Source organism: Tasmannia lanceolata, unplaced genomic scaffold (assembly GCF_043159265.1).
Source record: "Tasmannia lanceolata isolate RefF3 unplaced genomic scaffold, GAP_Taslan_0.1 ptg000024l, whole genome shotgun sequence".
In the NCBI taxonomy this organism is placed as follows: domain Eukaryota; kingdom Viridiplantae; phylum Streptophyta; class Magnoliopsida; order Canellales; family Winteraceae; genus Tasmannia; species Tasmannia lanceolata.
Window position 1 is genome coordinate 12,677,480 of NW_027518701.1, and position 24,171 is coordinate 12,701,650.

The following is a 24,171-nucleotide window of genomic DNA, read 5'->3' on the forward strand; positions in this document are numbered from 1 at the left end:
CTGCACCTAGGACACCTCAACAAAATGGGGTTGTAGAAAGAAAGAACCGAACCCTTCAAGAAATGGCTAGAACTATGTTACATGAGAATGATATCCCTAGATATTTTTGGGTGGAGGCGGTTAGCACCGCTTGCTATATCATAAATAGGGTATATATGATGCTAATTGCTAAGAAAACACCTTATGAGCTTTGGAAAAACTTGAAACCAAATGTAAGCTACTTTAGAGTGTTTGGTTGTAAATGCTACAACTTGAACATTAGAGATAACTTACACAAATTTGATAAGAAGTCGGATGATGGCATATTCTTAGGGTATTCTACACATAGCAAGGCATATAGAGTATTTAATAGAAGAACCCTAGTTGTAGAAGAATCTATGCATGTGACATTTGATGAAAGAGAGCCAACACCTCAAGAAATGCCACATGATGAGGATGAACCTATTGAACATTTCTTACCTAAGACAAATGCTCCTCCCCATGCATCTACAAGTAATACATTACTTAGTGATGAAGTTGAAAATGTAGATGATGACTCATTGCCTAGGGATAGGAGAATATTGGTAGATCATCCTGAATCCCAAATCTTAGGTGATGCGACCTCGCCGGTAAGAACTAGATCATACTATCGAAGTGTGAGTAACAACTTGGTGTTCCTATCCGAATTAGAACCTAAGTCCATCGAGGAAGCAGAAAAGGATGAATATTGGTTGATGGCTATGCAAGAAGAGTTAAGTCAATTCGAAAGGAACAAGGTGTGGAGGCTAGTGCCTAGGCCTAGTGATCATCCAGTCATTAGCACGAGATGGGTGTATAGAAATAAAATGGATGAAAATGGAATTATCACTAGAAATAAAGCTAGGCTTGTAGCTCAAGGGTACAATCAGGAGGAAGGAATAGACTATGATGAGACATTGGCTCCTGTTGCCCGTTTGTAAGCTATTAGGATACTCTTGGCATATGCATCTCATAAAGGATTTAAACTATATCAAATGGATGTCAAAAGTGCCTTCCTAAATGGCTATATCCAAGAGGAAGTGTATGTTGAGCAACCTTCAGGTTTTGAAGACTACAAACATCCAAATCATGTCTTCAGGCTTGATAAAGCTTTATATGGATTAAAGCAAGCTCCTAGAGCTTGGTATGAGAGGCTTTGCACATTCCTAGTGGAAAAAGGTTTTGAGATGGGAAAGTTGGATAAAATATTATTTATCAAAAGAGAAAATCAAGATATCCTCCTTGTCCAGATTTATGTGGATGACACCATCTGTGGCTCAACAAATCAAAAAATGTGTGATGAATTTGCAACTCTAATGAAAAATAAATTTGAAATGAGCATGATGGGTGAGTTAACCTACTTCTTAGGACTCCAAATTAAACAATACCAAAATGGGATATTTATAAATCAAGAAAAATATACAAAGGAGTTATTAAAGAAGTATGGCATGGATAGCAGTATGACATCAAGAATTCCCATGAGTACTACTGCTAAGTTAGAAGAGGATGAATTTGGCAAATCTGTAGATCAAAAGATGTATAGGGGTATGATAGGTAGCCTACTCTATTTGATAGCCAGCAGACCAGACATTATGTTTACTGTCTGTCTCTGTGCTCGATTTCAATCGGATCCAAAGGAGTCTCACCTATCGGCAGTCAAGAAGATCTTCAAGTACTTAAGAGGAACCCAAAGTCTGGGACTATGGTATGAAAGATCTACTGCCTTCGCTTTCATTGGATATTCAGATGCAGACTTTGCTGGATGTAGAGTGGATAGGAAAAGCACTAGTGGGACTTGTCAATTCTTGGGCAAATCACTTGTTTCTTGGTTTAGCAAGAAACAAAATTCAGTAGCTCTGTCCACAACAGAAGCAGAATATGTGGCACCTGGAGCTTGCTGTGCACAAGTCCTATGGATGAAAAGCACATTGATGGACTATGGAATTAAATTGGAAAATATTCTCATCCAATGTGACAATACTAGTGCTATAAGCTTGACAAAGAACCCCATACAACATTCTAGAACAAAACATATTGAGATTAGGCACCACTTCATTAGAGATCACTCACAAAAAGGGGATATTTGCTTAAAATATATCAACACTGAGGAACAATTGGCCGATATCTTTACAAAACCCCTTAGTGATGATAGAATATATTATATCCGAAGTGCCTTAAACATTTGGAGTGCGAATCAAGTCAAAGAAATTGCCAAATAAATACTTTGTGCCTTTCAACAGCTTATCTATAAAGTGTATATATATATATATATATATATATATATATATATATATCATCCTTGTTTGGTGGTATCTGCATGAATGAGATGTCAAAAATTAATCTTAAAAATCACTCAATTGGTACTCTTAGCCTTCTTAGTTCTCTAAGATGGAGAGGTACCTTCACCTTAATTAAAATACCTAACAAATTGACAATATGTCAACATCTCGATCATGAACAGGTATATGTTCATTACTTGGCTACATATTTTATACCATAAGCATTGATTTAGGGGGAGTACCTAACTCAATCTTCATTCACTCCTAAATTGCTTTACATTTTAGTTTGCCCTTTCTGTCGATGACAAAAGGGGGAGAAGTTTGAAATTGATTATCTATTCAATTGCCTATATGCACTATATGCTTTTACTTTTTATGATTTATCAGTGTGCATATATTGAGGGGGAGTTCCTGCATTCACCTGCCATTATGTCACTCCACACACACCTCATAATCAATTTTGTTTATCATCATAAAAAAGGGGGAGATTGTAAGCCCAAGGGTCTACTCTCCTATCTTGTTTTGATGATTCTAAACATAATTGATTATGTTCTTGAATACTAATCAATTTGCCTTGAGGTGTTGTGTTAAGACAGGTTGATCATTGAAGAAACCAACACCCCACATGGTCATCCTTGAAGATGTACCAAACAAGAGTCAAAGGAGCTAAGTGGAGCTCACATCATCTCTCAAGTAAGCATACACAAGATGGAAGACCAATTGAAGACCAAGGCTAAAGAGAAGTTGTAGGTTACATAGATTTCATTATACATCTTTTCTCTTTAGATTGCTATGTCAAGGCAAGGTTTTTCAAAAGAGTTTTCAAAAATACTTAAGAACTTAAATGGTTTAGTGAATGGTTATGCGGTGGACCAACATGTTGGGACCCTCATAAACATTCCAAAATTATCATAGGAATTGAGTTCCAAAAGCCCAAAATCAGATAAGCAATAAAAACATAAAAATCTGCTTATTTTAGGCTTCTCGGAACTCCGAGAAATGGCCCAGTAGTAATTTTCACTTCTGGCCATTTTCTCGGAACTCCGAGAAATGGTCCAGTAGAATTTTTCTTCTTCTGGCCGTTCTCTCGGAACTCCGAGAATTTGTCTCGGAACTCCGAGAACCTCGCGACAGTACAAAAAAGAGCCGTTGGGATTTGAATTAAAATTTGGTTTTTGATATTAACATCCCCAAACGGTCATATTTTGTCAAGAGGCTATATATACACCTTCAAGAGGATTATTTTTCTCTCTTGAATATTTGAAAAACCTCCTTAAGGATTCAAGCAACTTGCAACTCATTTTAGCTTAAGAATTTGATTTTCTCCCCAAACTTGCCTTGCACTTGCAAATCAATTGAGTTTGGATTTAGGCTTTCAACTTACAACCTACTTTGGAGAAGCATTCAAGGGACTACAACGTGCACAAGCTTTCAAGAGAAGCCAAGCTATTCATCTTCTATTCTTGTAAAGGTGGTTAGGGCACCCTATCTTAATACCGTAGGGAGTATCGCTTAGAACTCGGCGAAGAAGGAGAGTCGGTGTAAAGGTGTCAAGGGCATCATCATTTAATACCCCTTGGAAGTGTAATCGCCTCGGAGCCGGGCATCGTGGAGGTCTCGCATAATGGAAATCCTTAAGGACGATCTTAAGAAGAGTGGAGTAGTGCTTTGCCAGAACCACTATACATCGGTGTGTTCTTTCTTTGTCTTGCACTTTCATTCTTGATTTTGGTTTGACAATTCATTTTGTTTTGATCTTATTTGAACTAACCCAAAATCTAACCAAGAGAAGAAAAATCAAATTAGGTTTAATAATTAATCATAAAAAGGTATAAATTAGTGTTTAAACCAATTCACCCCCCTCTTGTTTATTTCAATCATGATTCAGCGCCGTTCTTAAATGGACAATGAGGGAATGAGACACCACCTTTAAGTCGATTCTGAAGAGTAAGGAACAAACAACGTTATCAAACAGATATTAAAAGAGATGAGGCACTGTAATCAAACAGGCTTAAAGGATAGGATACCATTCTTAAATGGATTTGGGAAGAATGAGATATCATTTTCAAACGGAAGATTATAAATAGATTCTTGGAGAAAATGAGACATCACTTTTCGCTTGGAAGAGGATAAGAGACCATTCCTAAATGAACACGAAAAACGAGACACTGTTTCCAAACGGGCTTAAAAGAGGATAAGAGACCATTCCCAAATAGACTCAGAAAATAAGACATCGTTCTCAAACGGGCTCAAAAGAGGATAAGAGACCATTCCCCAAATGGACTCGGAAAATGAGGAACCGTTCCTAAACGGGCTCAAAGAAGGTAAAAGACCATTCCCAAATGAACTCAGAAAATGAGAAACCGTTCCCAAACGGGCTCAAAAGAGGATAAGAGACCATTCCCATATGGACTCGGAACATGAGAAACCGTTCCCAAATGGGCTCAAAAGATGATAAGACATTATTCCCAAATGGACTCAGATAATGAGACACCGTTCCCAAACGGGCTCAAAAGAGGATAAGAGACCATTGCCAAATGTACTCGGAAAATGAGACACCGTTCCCAAATGGGCTCAAAAGAGGATAAGAGACCATTCTCAAATGGACTAGAAAAATGAGACACCATTCCCAAACGGGCTCAAAAGAAGATAAGAGACCATTCTCAAATGGACTCAAAAAATGAGACACCGGGCTCAAAGAAGACAAGAGACCATTCCCAAATGGACTCAGAAAATGAGACACTGTTCCCAAACGGGCTCAAAGAAGGTAAGAGACCATTCCCAAATGGACTTAGAAAATGAGACACCGTTCCCAAACGGGCTCAAAGAAGGTAAGAGACCATTCCCAAACGGACTCAGAAAATAAGGCACCGTTCCCAAATGGGCTCATAGAAGGTAAGAGACCATCCCCAAATGGACTCAAAAAATAAGACACCATTCTCAAACGAGCTCAAAAGAGGATAAGAGACCATTCCCAAATGGACTCGGAAAATGAGACAACTTCGATTGATGTGAATTGATGAATTCGACAACGAAGAATTTGAAGATTTTTCATTAACTTGAATTTGATGTGAAGTTGAACTTGATGAATTTTAGTTTCTTGAAATCAATGAAGGATGAAATCAAGAACAACATTGACGCTAGAACTTTGACTAATGACGAGAAAATAAACATTAGGAATGATGAAGCAGGACTAACGAGAACGGTTTAGGAACGTTTTCAGGAATCTTCAACGAGATTTTTTTCGCAAAGAGACTGTTGGTCTGGCCGAGGATTTTGATAACTGAAACCTTGATTTGAATACCTGAAACTAGTAATCTAGAATGACGGCTATTTTGGATACTGAAATTGGAAAATGGGATTTTCCTCTGACAAAGTGTTTAGATTAATATTTCTTGACTAGGATAGTATTCAATTGTTTGGAAGGAAGTTCATAATTTTAATGGTTCATCTTTATGAGAATCTGGCTCAACCACCATTGCATCCAAGGCTCTTGTAAGCTTTTAGGTGCCTGTCTGGGGCATGGTCTTCTTATAGAAACTGCACTTTCTGACGTTTCTACTTCTGAATGCTTCTGAGCTGATATTCTTTGAAATGAAGCTCCTCGACTAGATTCTCGAAGTCTGTTCTTCAGGATTAACTTAGCTTAGGTACCATCGCACGGAACTGACGACACTGGGCCTCTTTCACCGAGACAGTTGCATCATTTGGACATAAGGACGGCGGTTGACTCTTATAAAGAGGAAATTTGGGTAAATGGCACTATTCAAAGGATTGAGGAACTCTGAAAGAGTGAACTTAGAATCACAAAGATTGACTGACTACTGTAACAAACACAGTGATGATTCTGACTTAATTAATATTTTGTTTGGTAAGTCTACATTTTTAAAGAGTAGTTTCTCAATTGATAAACACTGGACTTATTCTTTAACAGAGTAAGGCCTCAAGGATTTTGTTACCATTCTTAGAATTGCTTGGTTTCAATGCCCCCAATTTCTAGGATGACACTTGAACTCGCTTGAACTTCTTTTCGCTTCTTCAATCTTGATAGCAGGTGTAGCCTTCTTACAATGATTCTCTTACCGTGACCAAGTCACCTCTTTAGGGTTTTTAACTTGGCGGACCGTGTTAGCCTTAACTTTTGCCTGAACCGCCTTTCTAGGTTTTCGATCCAGCAGGCTATCCCCTTAGCTTTTGCCTAAGCCGTCCTTTTCGATTTTCAACTTAGCAGGGGAATGATCTTAAATTTTGCCTAGACCGTCCTTTCAGGTTTCCAATCTAGCAGATCTTCAAACTCCGTTCTTTTTTCTTTTTCATTTTTAAGGCCTAGATCCTTGATTTTGAACACTGGAAGAACTTTATAGGTAGGATATGGCTTTTCAAAGAATGGCTTAAGGTTCAACAAAGATTTCGAACGAACCTATGAACAGGTTGGTATCAGGTCGTGCGTAGTTCAGGGCGAATGCCCCTAGTTTGAAGGTAAATTAATTTTTTGTCTTTTTTTCTTTCTTGATTGACTTTCTTTTTCTCTGATTGATTGACTCTTTTTTTCCTTGGAATGATTGACTTATTTTTCTCTCGAAACGATTGAATATTTTCTTTTGAAATAACCAAACTCGGTTTGACCGAGCTGCCTACGTACTCCTATGTAGGGATCAGGTCTCGCGTAGTTCGGGGCATATGCCCCTAGTTTGATGGGTTTTCAAAGGAATTTTTTAGTCTCAAAGGACTTTCAAACGGGTAGGGTCATGAATTTGAAATTTGTTCGGCCAAATGAGGCCTTCCAATGTTCAGGTTTGGAACTGATCTAGGTTGATAATTCTCTTTATTGTTGTTTTTTTTCACAGAGTTTGACGGCATTTTCAGGTATTGAGGGTATAGACTGGCCTTTAATATCCTTGAATGTGATATTTAAACTTGAACTTCATTATGAGGATTTTGGTTAACAACTCTTAATTTTGGTTGACAACTTCTAAACTTTCATATCTTGAATTTTTCCGCTTCACATTATCACCTGATGAATTTGGGAACCAAGGCCATCGACTGGAGACATGAAAGTTGTTTCCAACCCATGCCCCTTGTATAGCATGTGTAGCTTACTTCATTCATTCTCTTTAGCTTTCTATCTATGTCTTACCCCTAGTATCGGTTATAGTACTTCTAGACAATCCTCTTATCCTCGAAATGAGTTTATTAATTCTTCGTGCTCTTTTGGAGGGTAATGCATTTCCAATTGGCATTTACTAGATTAAAATTTCCGTGCCAATGTTTATCATTTCAATTTCCTCTTTGAAAGGTTGGGATCGACGCTCCTCCTTTTGTTCAAACAATTGTTGTGAATCAAGTGGAGTTTCATCGATCTCTTCCTCATTTGAGGACGGAGTCTTATTTTTATTGTTAATAAGATCTGAAGCATACTTGAGAAACAAACACAGAGGAGCTATTGGAATTGAAATTTTAAATTAAAGAAAAGCCAGTACATCAAATGACCTATCCTGAACATGCTCAGGATTCACAATTGAGAAGAAAAGCAAAAGATAACTTGCCTGGACTAGGCATTGACCTTGAACTGTAGAACTGTAAGACTTGACTCAATAACTGGACTGACCGTAATGACTTGACTCAATAACTGGACTGACCATAATGACTTGACTCAATAAAAAAGTAAATGGCTAAAATTTTAACTGCTGCAACCGTGTGGATTTGGAGGCTCGGGGAAGGTAAAATTACTTTGAATAGCAGCTACTAGAACATCTTCACTGTCTGTATCTTCTTTCTTCTTAAAAAAGATCTGACCTTGGCAATTCTTAGAGGTTCAGAGGAAGGTTCTAAGGCACAGATAAGAGTGGGAGGGTCAAAATCTGGGTCTCCTATGGTTATAACATTAATAGCAGCAGGAGGATTTACATGATCAGGTAATGGGTTATGGGTAACATTGGGTCTTGGCTGGAATACAAGGCCTATTGTTGAGCAACCTTTGGATTCTGAATTTTAGGGCAATGCAATTGTCAGTGAGATTGCCCGGACTTCTATGGTATTCGTAGTGTTGGTCTGCTTGCCAATTTGCTGGCAAAGAATTGGGAGGAGCCCTAATGTCGGGTAGGGTTATGCGACCCAAAGCTAGACACTCCTTGAGTATCTCAGATGGTGAAAGAGGGAGAGGGGTAAATTCTGTCTGGACCTGTGGTCGAGGTGTGGCAGCGGGTTGAGTATAATCCATCACCATGGGATTTTGGAATCTTGATGACTGAGCATTGGAATGCGAAACGTTACCGACGTGGACTGATGGAGATTTCTTGAATTCTCTATTATTCGGGTTACTTCGGTTAAACACCCCTTGAGCCATAGCTTCCTCAATTTGTGTGCCTGCTACAATAAAGTGTTTGAAGTCCGGATAATATTGGAGAGACATATGATACTGGAGTTGAGGAGAAATGTTCTTCAAAATTATCTCAACCTAGTCTTCTCCATCTTTTCACAAATGTCAGCAAAGATTCCTTAGTGTCTTGCTTGGTTCTTTCCAAATCTTTTCTGGTGATCTCCGTCCCATCATCATACTTGAACTGTTTGATAAACTGTTTCCCTATGTCTTTCCATGTCCTATAACGGGTTTTGTCTAGGACCATGAACCATCTTCTAGCAACTTTGGTGAGCGAAACCGGGAACAACTGAGCCATTTGCTCGGGAGATAAACCTTGTGGGTGACACATGATTGCAAACATCTGTAAATGTGTGATGGGACATCCCACACCATCGTATTTGTCAAAATCTGGCATCTGGAAGTTGGCTGGGAGACGAATTTCAGGAAAGAGTGTAAGATTACTTGGATTGAAACTCCCCTGATCTTGAAGCTGAATGTCTTGAACCTTCTTGGTAAGACTGTCTAATTTTTTCATAACCATTTTATCAGCCATTGTCTGAGAAGGTTTGCTGTTGTCCTTGATATATTGTTCTTTCTAAAAATCTTCCACGGTCTTATCAGGAATAGGAACAAGCACAGGCTGGATAAGTGCTTCTGAAGTAGTAACATGGTGCATAGGCCCCTTGTCTTTGGAAGGTGATGGACCAAACCTCTCAAAAAGCTGGGCTTTGATGACCCGGTTCGCTTCTTTGATCTCTTGAAGTTGCTTAAGAACCATGGGCAAAGTATCAACAATGGTGGTAGGCTGAGGATTATCTGAGTTTTCCACCATTGGTGTGGACGAGAGAGAAGGAGAAGATGCTGGAATGATCACAGAGGGTGGTGGAGAGGTAGGCCTCCTTTCCAACCATGAAGAAACTCAAACCCATGAAGCTTGAGACGTATCTATGGTGCCAACTTCCTGTCATGGAAACAATGAACACGAGGTATATGAGCTTGACATTCATGGAGTGTTTCTTCCCAATGAGTGAAAATGATTATGGAGTAAACATGTAATGGAGATGATAGGATGAATCCTAAAAAACGACATAACAATGATGACAGAATCGTGCAGGGGAATGCCCCTAGTTTAAGGACTATCAGAATGAACTCTTAAGGGCCTAATAGGCTTGAACAGGATTGCCTCTAGGGTAAGAAGGAATTGTCCTTAAACTAGGGATGCAATGAATCCAAGAGAATGATAACCTAAGCTGAACAACCGAGAAGGAAAACCCTATCCTAAGTGACTGAAATGGTATAGGAAAACTCTAAGACACCGGATGCATGACCTATAATGATAGGAATAGGAGTATTAGATCACACATAGACTAGGATCTAGAAGATGAAGACTGGATGGATGACGCTAAGGTAACGATCCACGAGGAAGACTAGATATCCCAAGAAATGGATTTTCCTAGCCTAGGCTAATGATAGAGATTGGACAAATTGGAATTGCCTAAGGCTAAGAATGGTGGAACACAATAATAGGGAATGATAGGACTAAATGAGAAAAGGAATTTACAGAATCTGAGAATTATAGAATTGAATGAGAGGAAATTTATTGAATTTAAAAATGATGGGATCAAGAAGAAATGAGGAAGGATACATGAATGGCTAGACCATTCAGAAGAAAGATCAAAATTTATGATCGAATGATTTGGCGAGATCGCACATGATCTATTTTGAAAGATACATCAAGAAGAAACTAGCCTATGAGATCTTGGGAAAAATGAGATTTATATTCTAATCTCAAAGGGAAAGCTTTTAATCTTCTTACACCTTATCTGGTGTTACCTGAAGGCATCACATCCTAATCCTAATCTAGCGGAGTGGAGAAATGATCTCGACTCATGACTTTGTTTGTGTACCTAAAACCGATCGTAGCCATTGGAAGATGGACTACGACCTAATCTAGACACAAATGGGTAGGATATCCTAGTCTAGGCTCACACACGTGATGCACGCGTATTCGTACTATATGCAAGTGTGGGTAATCTAGGGGTAAGGCCAAGAGTTCCCTTAGCGCGAATCCGTGTTCGATATACTCTACCGGTGTCCAGAGTAGCAGTGCGTGAACCAACAGATCTGTTTACGCACCATAAAGGTAGTAAGCTAAGGGTGGAATGCTTCACAGTCAACTATGCTAGATAACACTCCGGGTTCCTAAATAGGACGTGTGTGTATGTGATATGCAAGGGTTTGGATGCAAGTAATGTAAGTGTGTGTGCAATAAGTTCTCGCAATTTATAATGCCTTCAAGTTTTATTAGATTTAGTTTGCAGTATAGTGTGATAAGAAAATATAGCAAAACATACAAACTAATCTATCAAAGAGCAACACAAGCATATAAGATAGAGTTTTTATGAGCCAATTAAAATAAACCCAAATGAGTTATCTTTTGAAATCTTAATGAAGTTAGGTGGTCCCCAACACAGTACCAGTCTGTGGGACCCGATCCCGCGAGAGGGGAGCAACCCGCCTCCCTCTTGGTCTCTCGTACCCACGCGAATGACGTGTGCCTTTTATTATTAATATAAGTCATCTTTTCTGTGAACTTGGAATCACTAAAGCAATCCGAATTTCACACAGAAGAGAATAATCAGAGTCGCCACCTAGGTAAGAGACCTAGAACCCATAAGTGACACTATAATGATCTGTGGTCCTAGAAGTCTAGATTCGTTACCTGATTACAAGAATGGAGGTATGAGGGATTACCACCACATGCACCATTCTTGCCCAATAATCCGATCTTCAATTCCAAGGATTAACTCATTTAAAATTCTTTTAAAAGGCTCATTTAAACTCTCTTAATGTGATCTATGTGACATGAATCCTAAAATCTAATATCGATGTGGTTCCTAGATGTGTCTTTTGATTCTCATGATTTATTTGGTTCGATCTATGTGAAAGTTCTCCTAAGTTCTAATTTTGAAGAAAATCCTAAGTGATTTAATCACTTGAATTTAGGGTTGGAAAATGATAAAGAAATAAAATAAAATTCGAAAAACCCTACTGAAGTGTGTTGGGCCGACTCGAGCAAGGAATGCCGTCCAAACATCCAAGCTACTGTGGACCCCGATCCCGAGGACGGTGGCAAGGACACGAGATCCCCATCAATCCTCTGAGATCTCCACACGTGAAGGAGAGCTCTACCAAGGAACTCTCGAAAGAATGCCCCTCACAGCATGAGTGACGATGTAAAATGAGATACCATTCGGGGACAAGCCCGGAACCGAGAGGTACCTAAAATAACTCAGAGTCGCCATTGAAGGAAGTAGGCCCTAGATCCCATACTATACTCTGTCGCAACAGATAACCAGAGATACAAAAGTCCGTGCTTGATGACGAATGGAGAAGGTGTTAGGCACCCCCAATTCGACCGGGAGTGTAAACACCCGGTCTCTTATGCCATTTATTTATTAACTTTAAAGAATTTTAGGCAAAAATCATGTGAAATGGGAACGAATATCCTTGAGAAAACATCTATCTAAACATGCATGACTTAGGGATGAAAATAATAAGCACGCACAAAAGATAAAAAAAGAAGTGTCACCTAAACATAGCTAGGTTATGAGTGTCATACCTAATTAGTGTCTAAGTTCTGATGGACAAACACAAGCATGCTACACCTAAAGGTATAAGGTCTGTACATGAAAGTAAGAAAACACAGCACAACTCGACTCCACACATGACTCGACACGACAAACCCTAGACTCTAATGTAATACTTGACTCGGACCAAGATGGTCATCCCGGCTGCTCTACGTATCCTGGCCTTGGGAAGAATCAGAGTCAATGTAATTTGATGGCCTATTCTAAGCTACGATGCCTAAATGTGCCTAGACCACACTAGACTCGACATGTCACGACACGACTCATGTTTAAGTTGTTTAAGTATTTTAGACACACCTATGTGGTCCTAAACTAATGCAACTCAACCTAGTTTAGTGCAGGTGAGCCCTACATCTTATGTGTAAGTAGGCTGTATGTCCTAAGAAAAATAATGGGCTAACTAAGTGCATCATAATCTAGCCATTGGCTCGACTAAGTGTCTAACCGACCACGACTCGAGGCCTCCTAACTCTAGGGACACTCACACGATAAGACACACAAAGCATCAACATAACCAGGACAGACTCCTAACTCTAAGACACACCAAATATCTAGGACAAACTCCTAACTCTAGGAGAAGATCTTTTCAAAAATCGGTGTAAAAGATGTGTTTGAAGAATTTTTGTGTTTTTGAATGATTTGAACATGTTTATTTTGAAAGGTTTGACTAAACTTGGGATATGAATCCCAAGCTGCCTACGTACCCCGTGGAAGGGGATCAAGCTAACGTAGTTCGGAAACAGATTTTGCTAACTACTCTCCTAATGACTCAAGACTTTTCTGATGTTTTTGGATTTTTAAGTTTCCAAGTGTTTTTTGTTGTTCTGAAATGTTTCAATATTTTTGTTCTTTAAAGTTTTCCAATATTTTTTTGAATTTTTAAAGTGTTTTCACCCTTTTAGCCAAAGGGAACCCATATGTCTGGACCCCGTAATCCACAGCATGGAAGAGTGTCAGTGCTAAGGGCTGAATCCCTATAGCTAAAAGTGGAACTCCTATCTAAAGAAAAGACTCCCAGAAGAAAAAGGATAGACTCCTATACTCTGTAAGGGTTGGACAGAATCCTGAAACTCGAGGAATAACCCTAATGGAGAATCCCTTATCCCACGAAAGCTCTAAGACAGGAAAGGAATGGGCTGGCTCAAGAAGCACTCCATCATAACCTGAACTTAGCGGAATGCCCCTAAATCTATGAAATCCCTAAATTCAAAGATGATCCTGAAAAATGAGTAAAGAGTTACCCCAAAGAACTGAGACAAATCTCAAAAGATAGAAATGATCCTGAAATTTTAGAGGAATCGCTAGTAGATAAAGATCACAAAAATCCTATAACGATCCCAAACGTTGAAGCAAAGTCCGAAGGAGAGCCAAAGTAGAATTGGCAAGGGGTTTGCTATTGACCTGTTCCGTATACTACAAAGTTGACTTGACTAAGAAACACCATGATTCCAACCAATGTAAGAGACCTGTTGTCGGTCAACTTGCTCCAAATGAAGTTAACTCGGCCTAAGTAATACGATGTAGCTTCCAAATCAAATCAAAAAACTCCAATCATGCAGGTTCTAAATGGTCAGAATGAAGCAAAACCCTATACAATTAATGTAACATTCCCATAATAATAATGACAATTGAGTTGAGCTAAACAAAATGAGAATTTGATTCTTATATAAGAGAATGCTATATAGGATTTAACATTCGTAACACAAGTTGAATATATCCAACACTCATCTGCTCATCAGCCCAATTGAGAACTTGTCATCCAAGCATACCTGAGACCCGTCAAATGGCACTTATTACATATGGAGTTCAGGAAAACATGCGAACATCATAAGAAAGGTATTTAACAAAGCAAGTGGTTGGCATTACTCAAGAAACTTTGCCACTTCTCATTGGACATTCAAACATCTACCAAACAAGGAAAATTTGACTCTGAAACAATTCATTAGGCATGCTTATGAACAAATTTCTCTTTTGGGTATTCTGTCATACCCAAAAGGCTAATTGTTGCTGTTCAAATGGGATTCAATCAAAACTTTGCAAATGACTCCATGTATTTAGTCTAGTATTAAGAACCAAAGTGAAATCCCTGCAGATATAAGGGTAACCCATAGCATTCCCAGGTTCTATAATCACACCAAACTCATTGTACCTCTTATCATTGACAGATATCCAAGATTATTGAAGGAACAACTCTGAGATAGCAACCCAAATGAGAAAACGATTTGTTTATGTGTAATTATGAAAACATAATTGTACTTAATGTAAAGCCATGAATTAGGTCCAAATCCTAAGTTAGGTTCTCAAGATGGCTTCCTGTAGAAGAACTTTCCATGAATTTAATAGTTTGTATCAACAAGCTTACATGCATGTACATGGGACAGAAGAGAAGTGTAGAGGTTTTCAAATATGTAAACCAAATCATATACAGGTTGCAGGTCTCATTGAAAAGACAGAACATATGTGATTGAATGGAAACCATTTATCAAGATACATTTAAAACATGATGATGGAAAACAATGGCGGAAAATGAAGATTAGAACACATGACCAGGGAATCAAAGTGCCAGCCTAATAAACTATCATTGGCTCAAAGCACCAACCTGACACTTACAAGTGATGATAGATCTAAAGAAAACAGTCGAAAGGTCAAATTCCATTTCTGACTTTCATCAAGTATAAAATTGAAAACACTAACCAATGCAACTGTACAAACTGTAACTTCAACTCATTACTAAGCAATCGATTGCAAAGATCAACAAAATCTTGAGACATTAGGGATAACATCAATCTTATAAACACGTGCATATTGCCAAATCTATTCATTGCTACAGAATAGAAAAGGCTAGAAAATGCTACAGAGCATGAGAAATTGAGACAAGTTTACAAGCATAATAGAATCCATTCGAGACTTAAGGGGGGAAATCAAAGACACGTGAAGGTAAAACAATTCCAACTGACGTGATTCATGCATTCAACATCATGTAAAAAAAAAAAATTTACCTGAATCGTTGCCCAAGATGGAATAAAATGATACTGTCTGATTGAAATGGAAATTAGCGGAAATACGACGATGGCGATTGCGAGGTTCGCACAATGGGCAGATCAATGGCCCGCAAACTCCAATCTCCCCTTCTTCTTCTTCTTTCAATCTATAAGCTAATAAGAATCCTCTCAGATCAGAAAAGTGTTTAGAAACTTGAGTAACCAATAAGAGAGATTGAAGGGACAAATCTCTTGGATTTCCAATGGATTCGCTGGAAATTGAAGAAGATTACTGAAGAAAATGACTGTATTCAACAGATATTGCTAAAATCTGAGAAAATGAAGGTCTAAAAGAGGAGAAAATTTGGTCAATGCTCTACCGAAGCTCTGAAAGTTCAGCCGGAGGTTTGGCCGGAGAAGATGACTGGAACTCCAGCTAGATCTTGCCGTAGAAGATGGAATGAGCTAGGGTTTGATGTACGAGAATTTAATATTTTGAAGAGTTTAGGCTTTTAAAAAAAAAAATCAAAAGAACACAGATCTAATCAGAAGAGTAAGAGGAAAAGCTTGCGGCAGATGAGGATTGGCCGAATTTTAGCCGGAGAAGGAGAATTTGATCGGAGAAGATGAGTTAGGGTTTTAGTGGTAGTAGATAAAGATAATGGTGGTGTAAATGAAGGAGATAGACGGATCTAGTGGATGTGGAGGAGAATTGCGGCTGAAAGAGTAGAAATTAGGACGGGATCTAATGGATCTTGGATACAATCACCAGATTCCGGCGGGATTTCCATCGAAGAAGATGAAGTTGGCCGGAGGAAACTAGGGTTAGGGTTTCGTAATTGGGGATTTTCTCTGTCTAGAAAACCGAGAGCTTCCCTCTCTAAAAAAATTGGAAAAAACCTTGATCATAAAAAATGAGGCGTTGATCCTCTATTTATAGAAAAGTTCGTTAATTTTTGGCCCCATTAGTTGCCTGGACACCGTCCTATGTATATATTTGACCTTGCTTTGCTAGAAATGGGTAGTCCATAAGAAAAGTGTCTAGTAAAACATAAGGAAATGAATTAGGCCCTCCTAGTTACCTGAGACCACCTTTTACTGCAAAATGCACTAACTGGACTACCCCCAGACTAGATAAACCACTCTCCTTCTGCTACACTATGCTACACTATACTACAACCTACGCTCGTTTGCTAGGCAAACCACGACGGATTTTTACAAAAAATTGCAAGGACCTAGCTGGGACCATAAGCTACCCTAAGGTGTAATTTGAGGCTCTGAATCACTGACATGGGGGGAGGGGGTTTGCACAAACATGGAGGGTTTAGGGCCTAGGCAAAATGGGGTGTCTACAGCTACCTACGTACCCAAGCCTCACTGGGATCAGAGTCGACGTAGTTCGGTGGCCTAAGCTAAGCTACATGCTTAAGACATCTATGACACTGATCTAGACTTGATAGACTGTTTCAACAGTTTTAGAGAAATTATTTAATTCAAGTTGGGTAGATTTTATTATCCTAGGACTCCATCTAAGATGCTATATGGTCCTATCTACGTGCAAAACATCCCCTAGACTAATGCAAGTGGGCCCTATATCCTAGGTTAACTAGGCTTGTCCTATAAGGAAAAAAGGATTGACTAGTGAAACTAATCTAAGGCTCAGTTGCTATCAATAGCAATAGGCCGTGATGAGTCTGGACTCCTAACTCTAGGACATCCTAAGACCTAAAATACAATATAACGTAAGTGTTCCTAAAGGGGCTCTAGGGGTTCCTACGAGGTGGGACCGCAATTCAGCGGTTCCAAGATCAACTTGAACTTGGGTTTGCCCAACCCAAATTTATTATTAAGTTAATGATTTTTCTATTTTTTAAGGGTTCCTAGCACCAAAAATTCAGGGAGAGTCTAAGGCTCTAAAGGCTAACAAGTTCCATGCTTAGTTCGAATTCATGGAAGGGCTTAGTTCGAATTCATAGAAGGGAATCGTGCTTTCTACCCTTAGCTTTTCGGCAAATGAACTATGATATATTGTCGCCTGGAATTTTTCTCAGAATTTTCATGGACAAAGACCTCGGAGTCAACAATATATTTAGTTTAGATGATAAAAAGCTTAGGGTTGACCGCAAAGACAAAACGATTATGAATTCAACCCTCGCATACAAACTAACCTAGAATAGCAAGTTTACCAAGGAAGTTATAGATTTTTAGGGTTTCTGTTTAAGTAGCTTAAGGGTTAGATGGATATTGGAAAATTAGAGCATTCTGAAAATTTTATTATGTTTAGAATTAAATTGAATTTTTAAATGATTTTATAAAAATTAGACAGATTATTGATTTTACAAAGAAACATATATATTTTTAAGGTTTATGTCCCAGAAACTAGATTAGATGTATTCTGTAAAATTACGATCTTCTGAAATTTTGCATGATTTTTAGAATTAAATTCAATTTTAAATGATTTTATCAAAATTAGGCCAGATTGGTGACTTTACAAAGCAACACATAGCAAATGTATTCAAATCAGTTCAAATTTTTTTAGTAATGTAATAATCATGAAAACAACTTACTGTAAGAATTTAATCAATTTTAATTATGATTTGCTACGTATACCAAAGCTATTAATTACTGGCTATTTCGAAAGAAAAGATCATAAAGCACAGCTACTATAATCCTAAAATCATGAATAAATCATTGTAAATCAACTATGAATCATGTTATTTTACATCCAAACTTTAGCACTCTAAAATCAGTATATCTCCAGAAACACAATTTTCATTGAAAAATCAACGGTTTCCTTGAAATTCCAAAGTCGTTTTATTATAAAAAATTCAAAATTCATATCAAAATGTTTTGAAAATCCATGAAATTTTTTCTAAAACATACCAATGACATATTTAATTAGTTTGAATAGAAACATTCTGAAAAATGTGAGTTTTAATATGAAAAACCTTTACTGCACGTGAAACGATACTTCGAATATAAAACCATATAGGAAACTGATCTTTCAAAATTTTATTCCACAGAAAATTTTAAATACATTTAAACTAATGATCTGGAAAGTTACGTGACTTTTCGAACCCATTTGATATTTATGAAGGTTTAATTAATTTAAAATAATTAAAAAGAGGGTTAAATTCATTCAGAAAATTATGAGATTTCTTGGATGATCTGGAAATGTGAAAAAATGACTGAAAACCAAATTTCATCCAATTTTGACTTGTTTTGTTATATATTGGATTTTATTTTTAAAAAAATACCTGTTTTCTAAGTTACTATTCGAAGAACGAAATCGATGTCAAAACGAATCAAACTTGATTGGAATTTTAGATTTTCTGAAGTTTTTTATTGTATTTAAAAAAAAGTCTGATTTAGAAAAACCCCATGATTCAAACTACTTGCTTTAAACCCACATCGAAAGAGATTGAAAGAAAATTGATTTTTAATTATAGAAAATTAATTTTCAAGCAAAAATCTGGATTTAAGAATAATAAGGTTCATACTTCATCATACCAAAATTTCAATAAAAAATACATCCATATGCATCATGTATGAAAAAAATCCAAAATTCTAACCTAACATGCTTTCCTAGATTCTATATTACAAAGAGGATAAATACTAACCGTTGATCACTCTCTTTGTCTCTAGGGTGTGTATATCCGAGATATATGCTTTGACACACCCTTATAAACGCAATAGAAAGCCCCAAAGATCGATCGAATAATCTCCAATATGATGTATGTAGAAGAAGAGAAGTAGAAATCCAATGGCTATTTGATGAAGAACATAATATGGAAGATGGATCAATTCACCACACAAAGTAGGACGTTTTCTAAGAGAAGAAGGCAAGATGGGACGTTTTTTCCTAGAGTCCCCAAAGGTTGTGTGGAGTTGGTTTTATAAGAAAAGTTTAGGGTTGAATTGGCATTGGAAGTTTCCAATGTGAGAGCTCTTTCCTTTGGCTTGTTTCCAATTCTCACCTATGGCTTGCTTTTTTCTTAGTTTCCAAATTGGATTTACTTCTAATATTGATTTCTTGCAAGCCAAGGCATGCTATTATGCACAAGATAAATTATTCTAGAAGCTCACTCATTATTGGAAACAATCATTTTTATGAAAGATTCCCGTCCAAAAAGGACTGCCCAACGTTGGAGCTCATTTTTTACCTATTTAGGGTCAGAATCAAGAAAAGTTGTAAACTATAAAGTTGTAGATCGTTTCGAGATCTTTCCAACAAGTACATTCGTAAAGTTTTTGCACAAGTATGTAAAAAGGTATGGCTATTTTACTAACTTAACCATATTAGCCCTTTCTTTTATTTTTAGCAAGCAAATCCATTCAAATCTCCAAATTTTGGATGCCCAACATGTGTGGACGCCCAACCCATGTGGCCGAACCACACATGTGGTTCCCACATGGGCTTTAGTCCATGGGCTTTTTGGTTCATGAGCTCTTTAGGTTCATGGGCTTTTTAGGATGTATTTTGTGGACTTTTTCAAAAGAATCAACCCTCTTTCCAATCCAATTCGAATTTTTTATTATTGGGCCAGCTCATATGACATCCAAGGTGGGTCCCATGCCTATGGTCGAACTACCCTCTTTAGGAAAAATAATTTTTCGGACTAAAATGCCCCTATTTGATCAATACACCCAAAAGCGACCAAAATACCCTCAAATCGGATTGCCCTCAAAGGGGAAAGTTAAAAATGGAAAGTTTTTAAGAGAAATCTTCAAAAATAGAAATTTTTTAAGTTCGCTTCTTTTGGTGGGTGATATCAAACAGGATCACTTGGAATCACCTGAAAATGCCCAAAATGCCCTTGACATACAAAATTTTCAAAACGAGTAGACCCCTGGGAAATTCTAAATTTAGCAGGTTTTTCAAAATTTATGAAATTACTCAAGATTTATCAGACACAACCCGGGGATCAAATGAGATACATTGAAAATGACCAAATTACCCCTGGGGTGCAAAAATTGATTAGGAAAAATCCTACGAAATTCCAAAAATAGCAGGTTTCTTAAAACACTTGAAATCATTCATAATTTCTCAGACATACCTTCTAGATAATCTCAGATACATGGAAAATGACCAAAATACCCCCGAAGTGCAAAAATAGAGAAAACCTTGAGAAACTCTAGAAATAGCACGTTTTCTCACTTGATTGGAAACTTGAATTTTCATCTTCTGGTGGAACCCCCAAGAGACATTTGGGATTACGAATCAACTTTAAAACACCTAAAATGAGGTGAAATTTACCTTAAAATGTAAGAATGCCTAACCTAATGCAGATGACTGACATAGACTAAACAAACCTTTCGCTTTTTACAGCGTAGCAAAATGGGGGTGTCTACACCAACGCACCTGATCGCTCGTAAATCAGAGTTCAAACGAAGAAGTTATGCGCGTTTTAAACTGCCGATAAAAGACGAAAGCATATAAAACAAACTATCGCGGGAACCGGGAATGATACCACCCCCCAAATTCGCCTAAGACGAATTTGAATTCGTCTGCGACAAATTGGGGCTGAAAATCCCCAAAATAACCCCCTCTGCCTATAAATAGGAGAGGGGGTAAGGGTTTTTTCATTCCTCTCTCCCTCTCTAGTTTTGGTTGTATACACCCTCCTCTAGTGTATTTCTATACACCGAACCCATGCAGAAATTCAGAAAAAACCCTAGTTAGCTTGGTTGTTAGAAGGGAGAAAGTAGAGGAACACTAGGTAGCTGTCACTGGGCGTCGGTACTCCGCCGAAATTCTGAAGGTTCGGAGCGACACCCTCTTTTTACACCGTTGTTCTGTCGAATTTCGCAGATCTATGAGCTACTTTTCAATTGTAGCACCGTTGTTCTGTCGAAATCTCGACAAACTTGAAGCTTTCTCATTAATACAGCGTCATTACGCCGTCGAAATCTCGGTAACCTCTGAGTTCCTCTTCTTCAAACAAGCATGGTTACGCTGCCCAATCCTCCACTCGCAAAAATTACATTTATTTACAGTTTTCTGTAATTTCATTTACAAAGTAAAATACGTGGTGGTGACATTATAAGATCCCTGGTGTTCATCGCCTAGATCTTATAATATAAACCCCCTCTGCCTTTCTTTTACTTTCTGCAATTTACACTTTTCTGTACTTTCCTTCACAAAGTAAGGTACGTGGTGGTGACATTATAAGATCCCTAGTGTACATCGCCTAGATCTTATAATATAAATCCCTCTGCCTTTCTTTTACTTTATGCAATTTACAGCTTTCTGTAATTTTCTTTACAAATTAAGGTACGTGGTGGTGACCTTATAAGATCTCTGTTGTACATCGCCTAGATCTTATAACATAAACCCCTCTGCCTTTCTTTTACTTTCTACAATTTACAGCTTTCTGTAATTTCCTTTGCAAAGTAAGGCACTTGGTGGTGACATTATAAATTCCCTGGTGTACTTCGCCTAGATCTTATAATATAAACCCCTCTGCCTTTCTTTTACTTTCTGCAATTTACACTTTTCTGTACTTTCCTTCACAAAGTAAGGTACGTGGTGGTGACATTATAAGATCCCTAGTGTACATCGCCTAGATCTTATAATATATATCCCTCTGCCTTTCTTTTACTTTCTGCAATTTCCTTTACAAATTAAGGTACGTGGTGGTGACGTTATAAGATCCCTGTTCTACATCGCCTAGATCTTATATTATAAACCCCTCTGCCTTTCTTTTACTTTCTACAATTTACAGCTTTCTGTAATTTCCTTTACAAAGTAAGGCACGTGGTGGTGACGTTATAAGATCCCTGGTGTACATCGCCTAGATCTTATAATATAAACCCCTCTACCTTTCTTTTCCTTTCTTTACTTTCTGTAATATCATTTTCCATTTGATTTACGGAGAGGGGGCCTACTTGGGATCAGTTGCAGTATTCCTTTGGAGTCTGTGACATATGGACTCAAATAGGATCGAACCAAACCGTGCTTCTTTTTTTTTTTTTCTGTAAATCCATTTCATTTACATTCGGAATTAAGTATAACCTAACAAGGGATATAAAATCTGATTATTTCATTTCAAATCCTTCAAAAATGCCAATCTCAGTTAAGAGACCGGGTTAATCAGGGCAAGAGGGGTGCCTAACACCTTCCCCAATTGTAACCACAACCCTTACCCAGATATCTATATAGACCACACCTTAAGGCAAACAGAGCAAAATATAAGGTTCTAGGCCCAGAGCAAATGAACCCCTGATTACTGTTCTTCCAACGAAATTCGAGTCGTTACTCATTTCCTTGTGTAGACACCCCATTTTGACCGTGCCCTAAACATTCCAATTTTGTGTAAAACCCCATTAAATCATTGAGATAGGGCCCCAAACTTCACCCTAAGCTAGGGTAGGATCCTACCAAGCTCCTTACAAAATTTCGTCAAAATCGGAGTGCGTTTGCCTAGCGAACGAACCGCGAGAAGACCGTAGTGTAAACCAAAAAGGGGGGTGGATTATCCTAGATGGGGCTGTCCAAGGTAATAGAGGGGGTGCGAATTTGGCATTTCCTTATATAAAGCTGGTTTTTCGTTACAAACAGGGACTTCATTTTTTTTTCTAAAAAAAGACACAGATCTGAGAAAGAAAGAGGGAGAGGGAGCTCATCATCCATCGGCCATCATCATCATCAAGCTCGGATCCATGGACCCTAAGCCGTGGATTCTCACCGTCTTCAATCTCCAAGCACCATCACCATCATCATCAGTTCTGTAAACCCTAACCACCTCCACCTTCAGAAAACCTCGTCTGATCCTCCCTCATCCACTAGATCTGCCATTAACATCATCTAAACCTAGTTTTCTCTGTTTTCTAAACTCGAATCAAACCCCTAACCTGCGATCTGTATTTTCTGATCAAGATTCTTCTCCTCCTGCTAGCTACCACATCTCTTTCTTCCAATCTGCAGAGAGGGGGGGAGATCGTGCGGAGGAGGAGGAGGGATTTCTTTTCATTTTCCCCAAATCTGAGAGAGAAACGAGGGAGAAAAAAAAATCCGATCCAAACCCTTTCCTTTCTTCTTCTTCTCCGATCGACTCCACCGGCAGGATTATCAGAACTCCGATCGATCAGAAGTTTAAGCTTCTCAGATCTGAGAGAGAGAAAGAGAGAGAGAGAGAGAGAGAGAAAGCCACTGAGAGAATAGATCTGGTCGATTTTCGTCTTCTCCGATTGATCTCTCCGGCAAGACCGCCTGAGCTCCTGCTAGTTTTCATTTCTCGATCTACTTCATTTGTTAATCAGAATTCTTTCTTTTGCCATTGATTTCTGATTTTAGCCTCTAAATCAACCGTTACAAACCCTAGCTAAAGTTCTTAAAATCTTAGATCTGTAGAAAGGGGAATCTCATTTTCGTAACAGAGAAGAGGAGCAGAGAGCAAGAGAGAGAAACCGGATCTCATCCAAACCCGAAGCCTTAATCCGATCATCTGCTACGATCAACTCGCCGGAGCTCCGACGAGCATTTTTCCATCAGCCTCAGGCAAAGCCCCGATTCTGCCGAATTCTGGTCAAGATCCAGCTGATAATCATATTTGTTGCCAATTCCATCTTCTCTGGCAACAAGAAGAAAAAAATTGCTCTGATTCCCTTGTTTTCAGGTATTTTTCTTAACTCTCATGTTCTTCCATGGATCATGAGATTGTTTTCCTTAATTTTAGTCTCTTCTCTAATCGGATGGTGTTTGGTCCACTCGATTGTATGTTTTCCAGTTTTGATGGCTGAATCATATTGTACTAGTTGATTTTAAATCTCAATTTTGGTCTTGATTTCAGTTTGTGTGATATGATTGCAATTTTTTTTTTAAGCTCAAACAATCCATGGATAATAGCTATTTTGTGATTACTAATTGATTTTGTAATTTTTTTTATATAGTTCAATAAGTC

The 24,171-nt window shown here is 38.1% G+C and overlaps 1 protein-coding gene across 1 annotated transcript in view; it reads right to left on the bottom strand.

The window, feature by feature from the left end:
- The window catches only part of LOC143857044 (disease resistance protein At4g27190-like), a 39,609-nt gene extending 30,419 nt beyond the window's left edge, over positions 1 to 9,190 (bottom strand). Inside the window, exons 1-2 of the mRNA XM_077367315.1 lie at positions 8,971 to 9,190; positions 8,073 to 8,260 (exon numbers count right to left, since the gene is read on the bottom strand). Coding sequence (XP_077223430.1) covers positions 8,073 to 8,260; positions 8,971 to 9,190 — 408 coding nt within the window. The remainder of the gene's footprint in view (positions 1 to 8,072; positions 8,261 to 8,970) is intronic.
- Between the last annotated feature and the right edge of the window lie 14,981 nt (positions 9,191 to 24,171).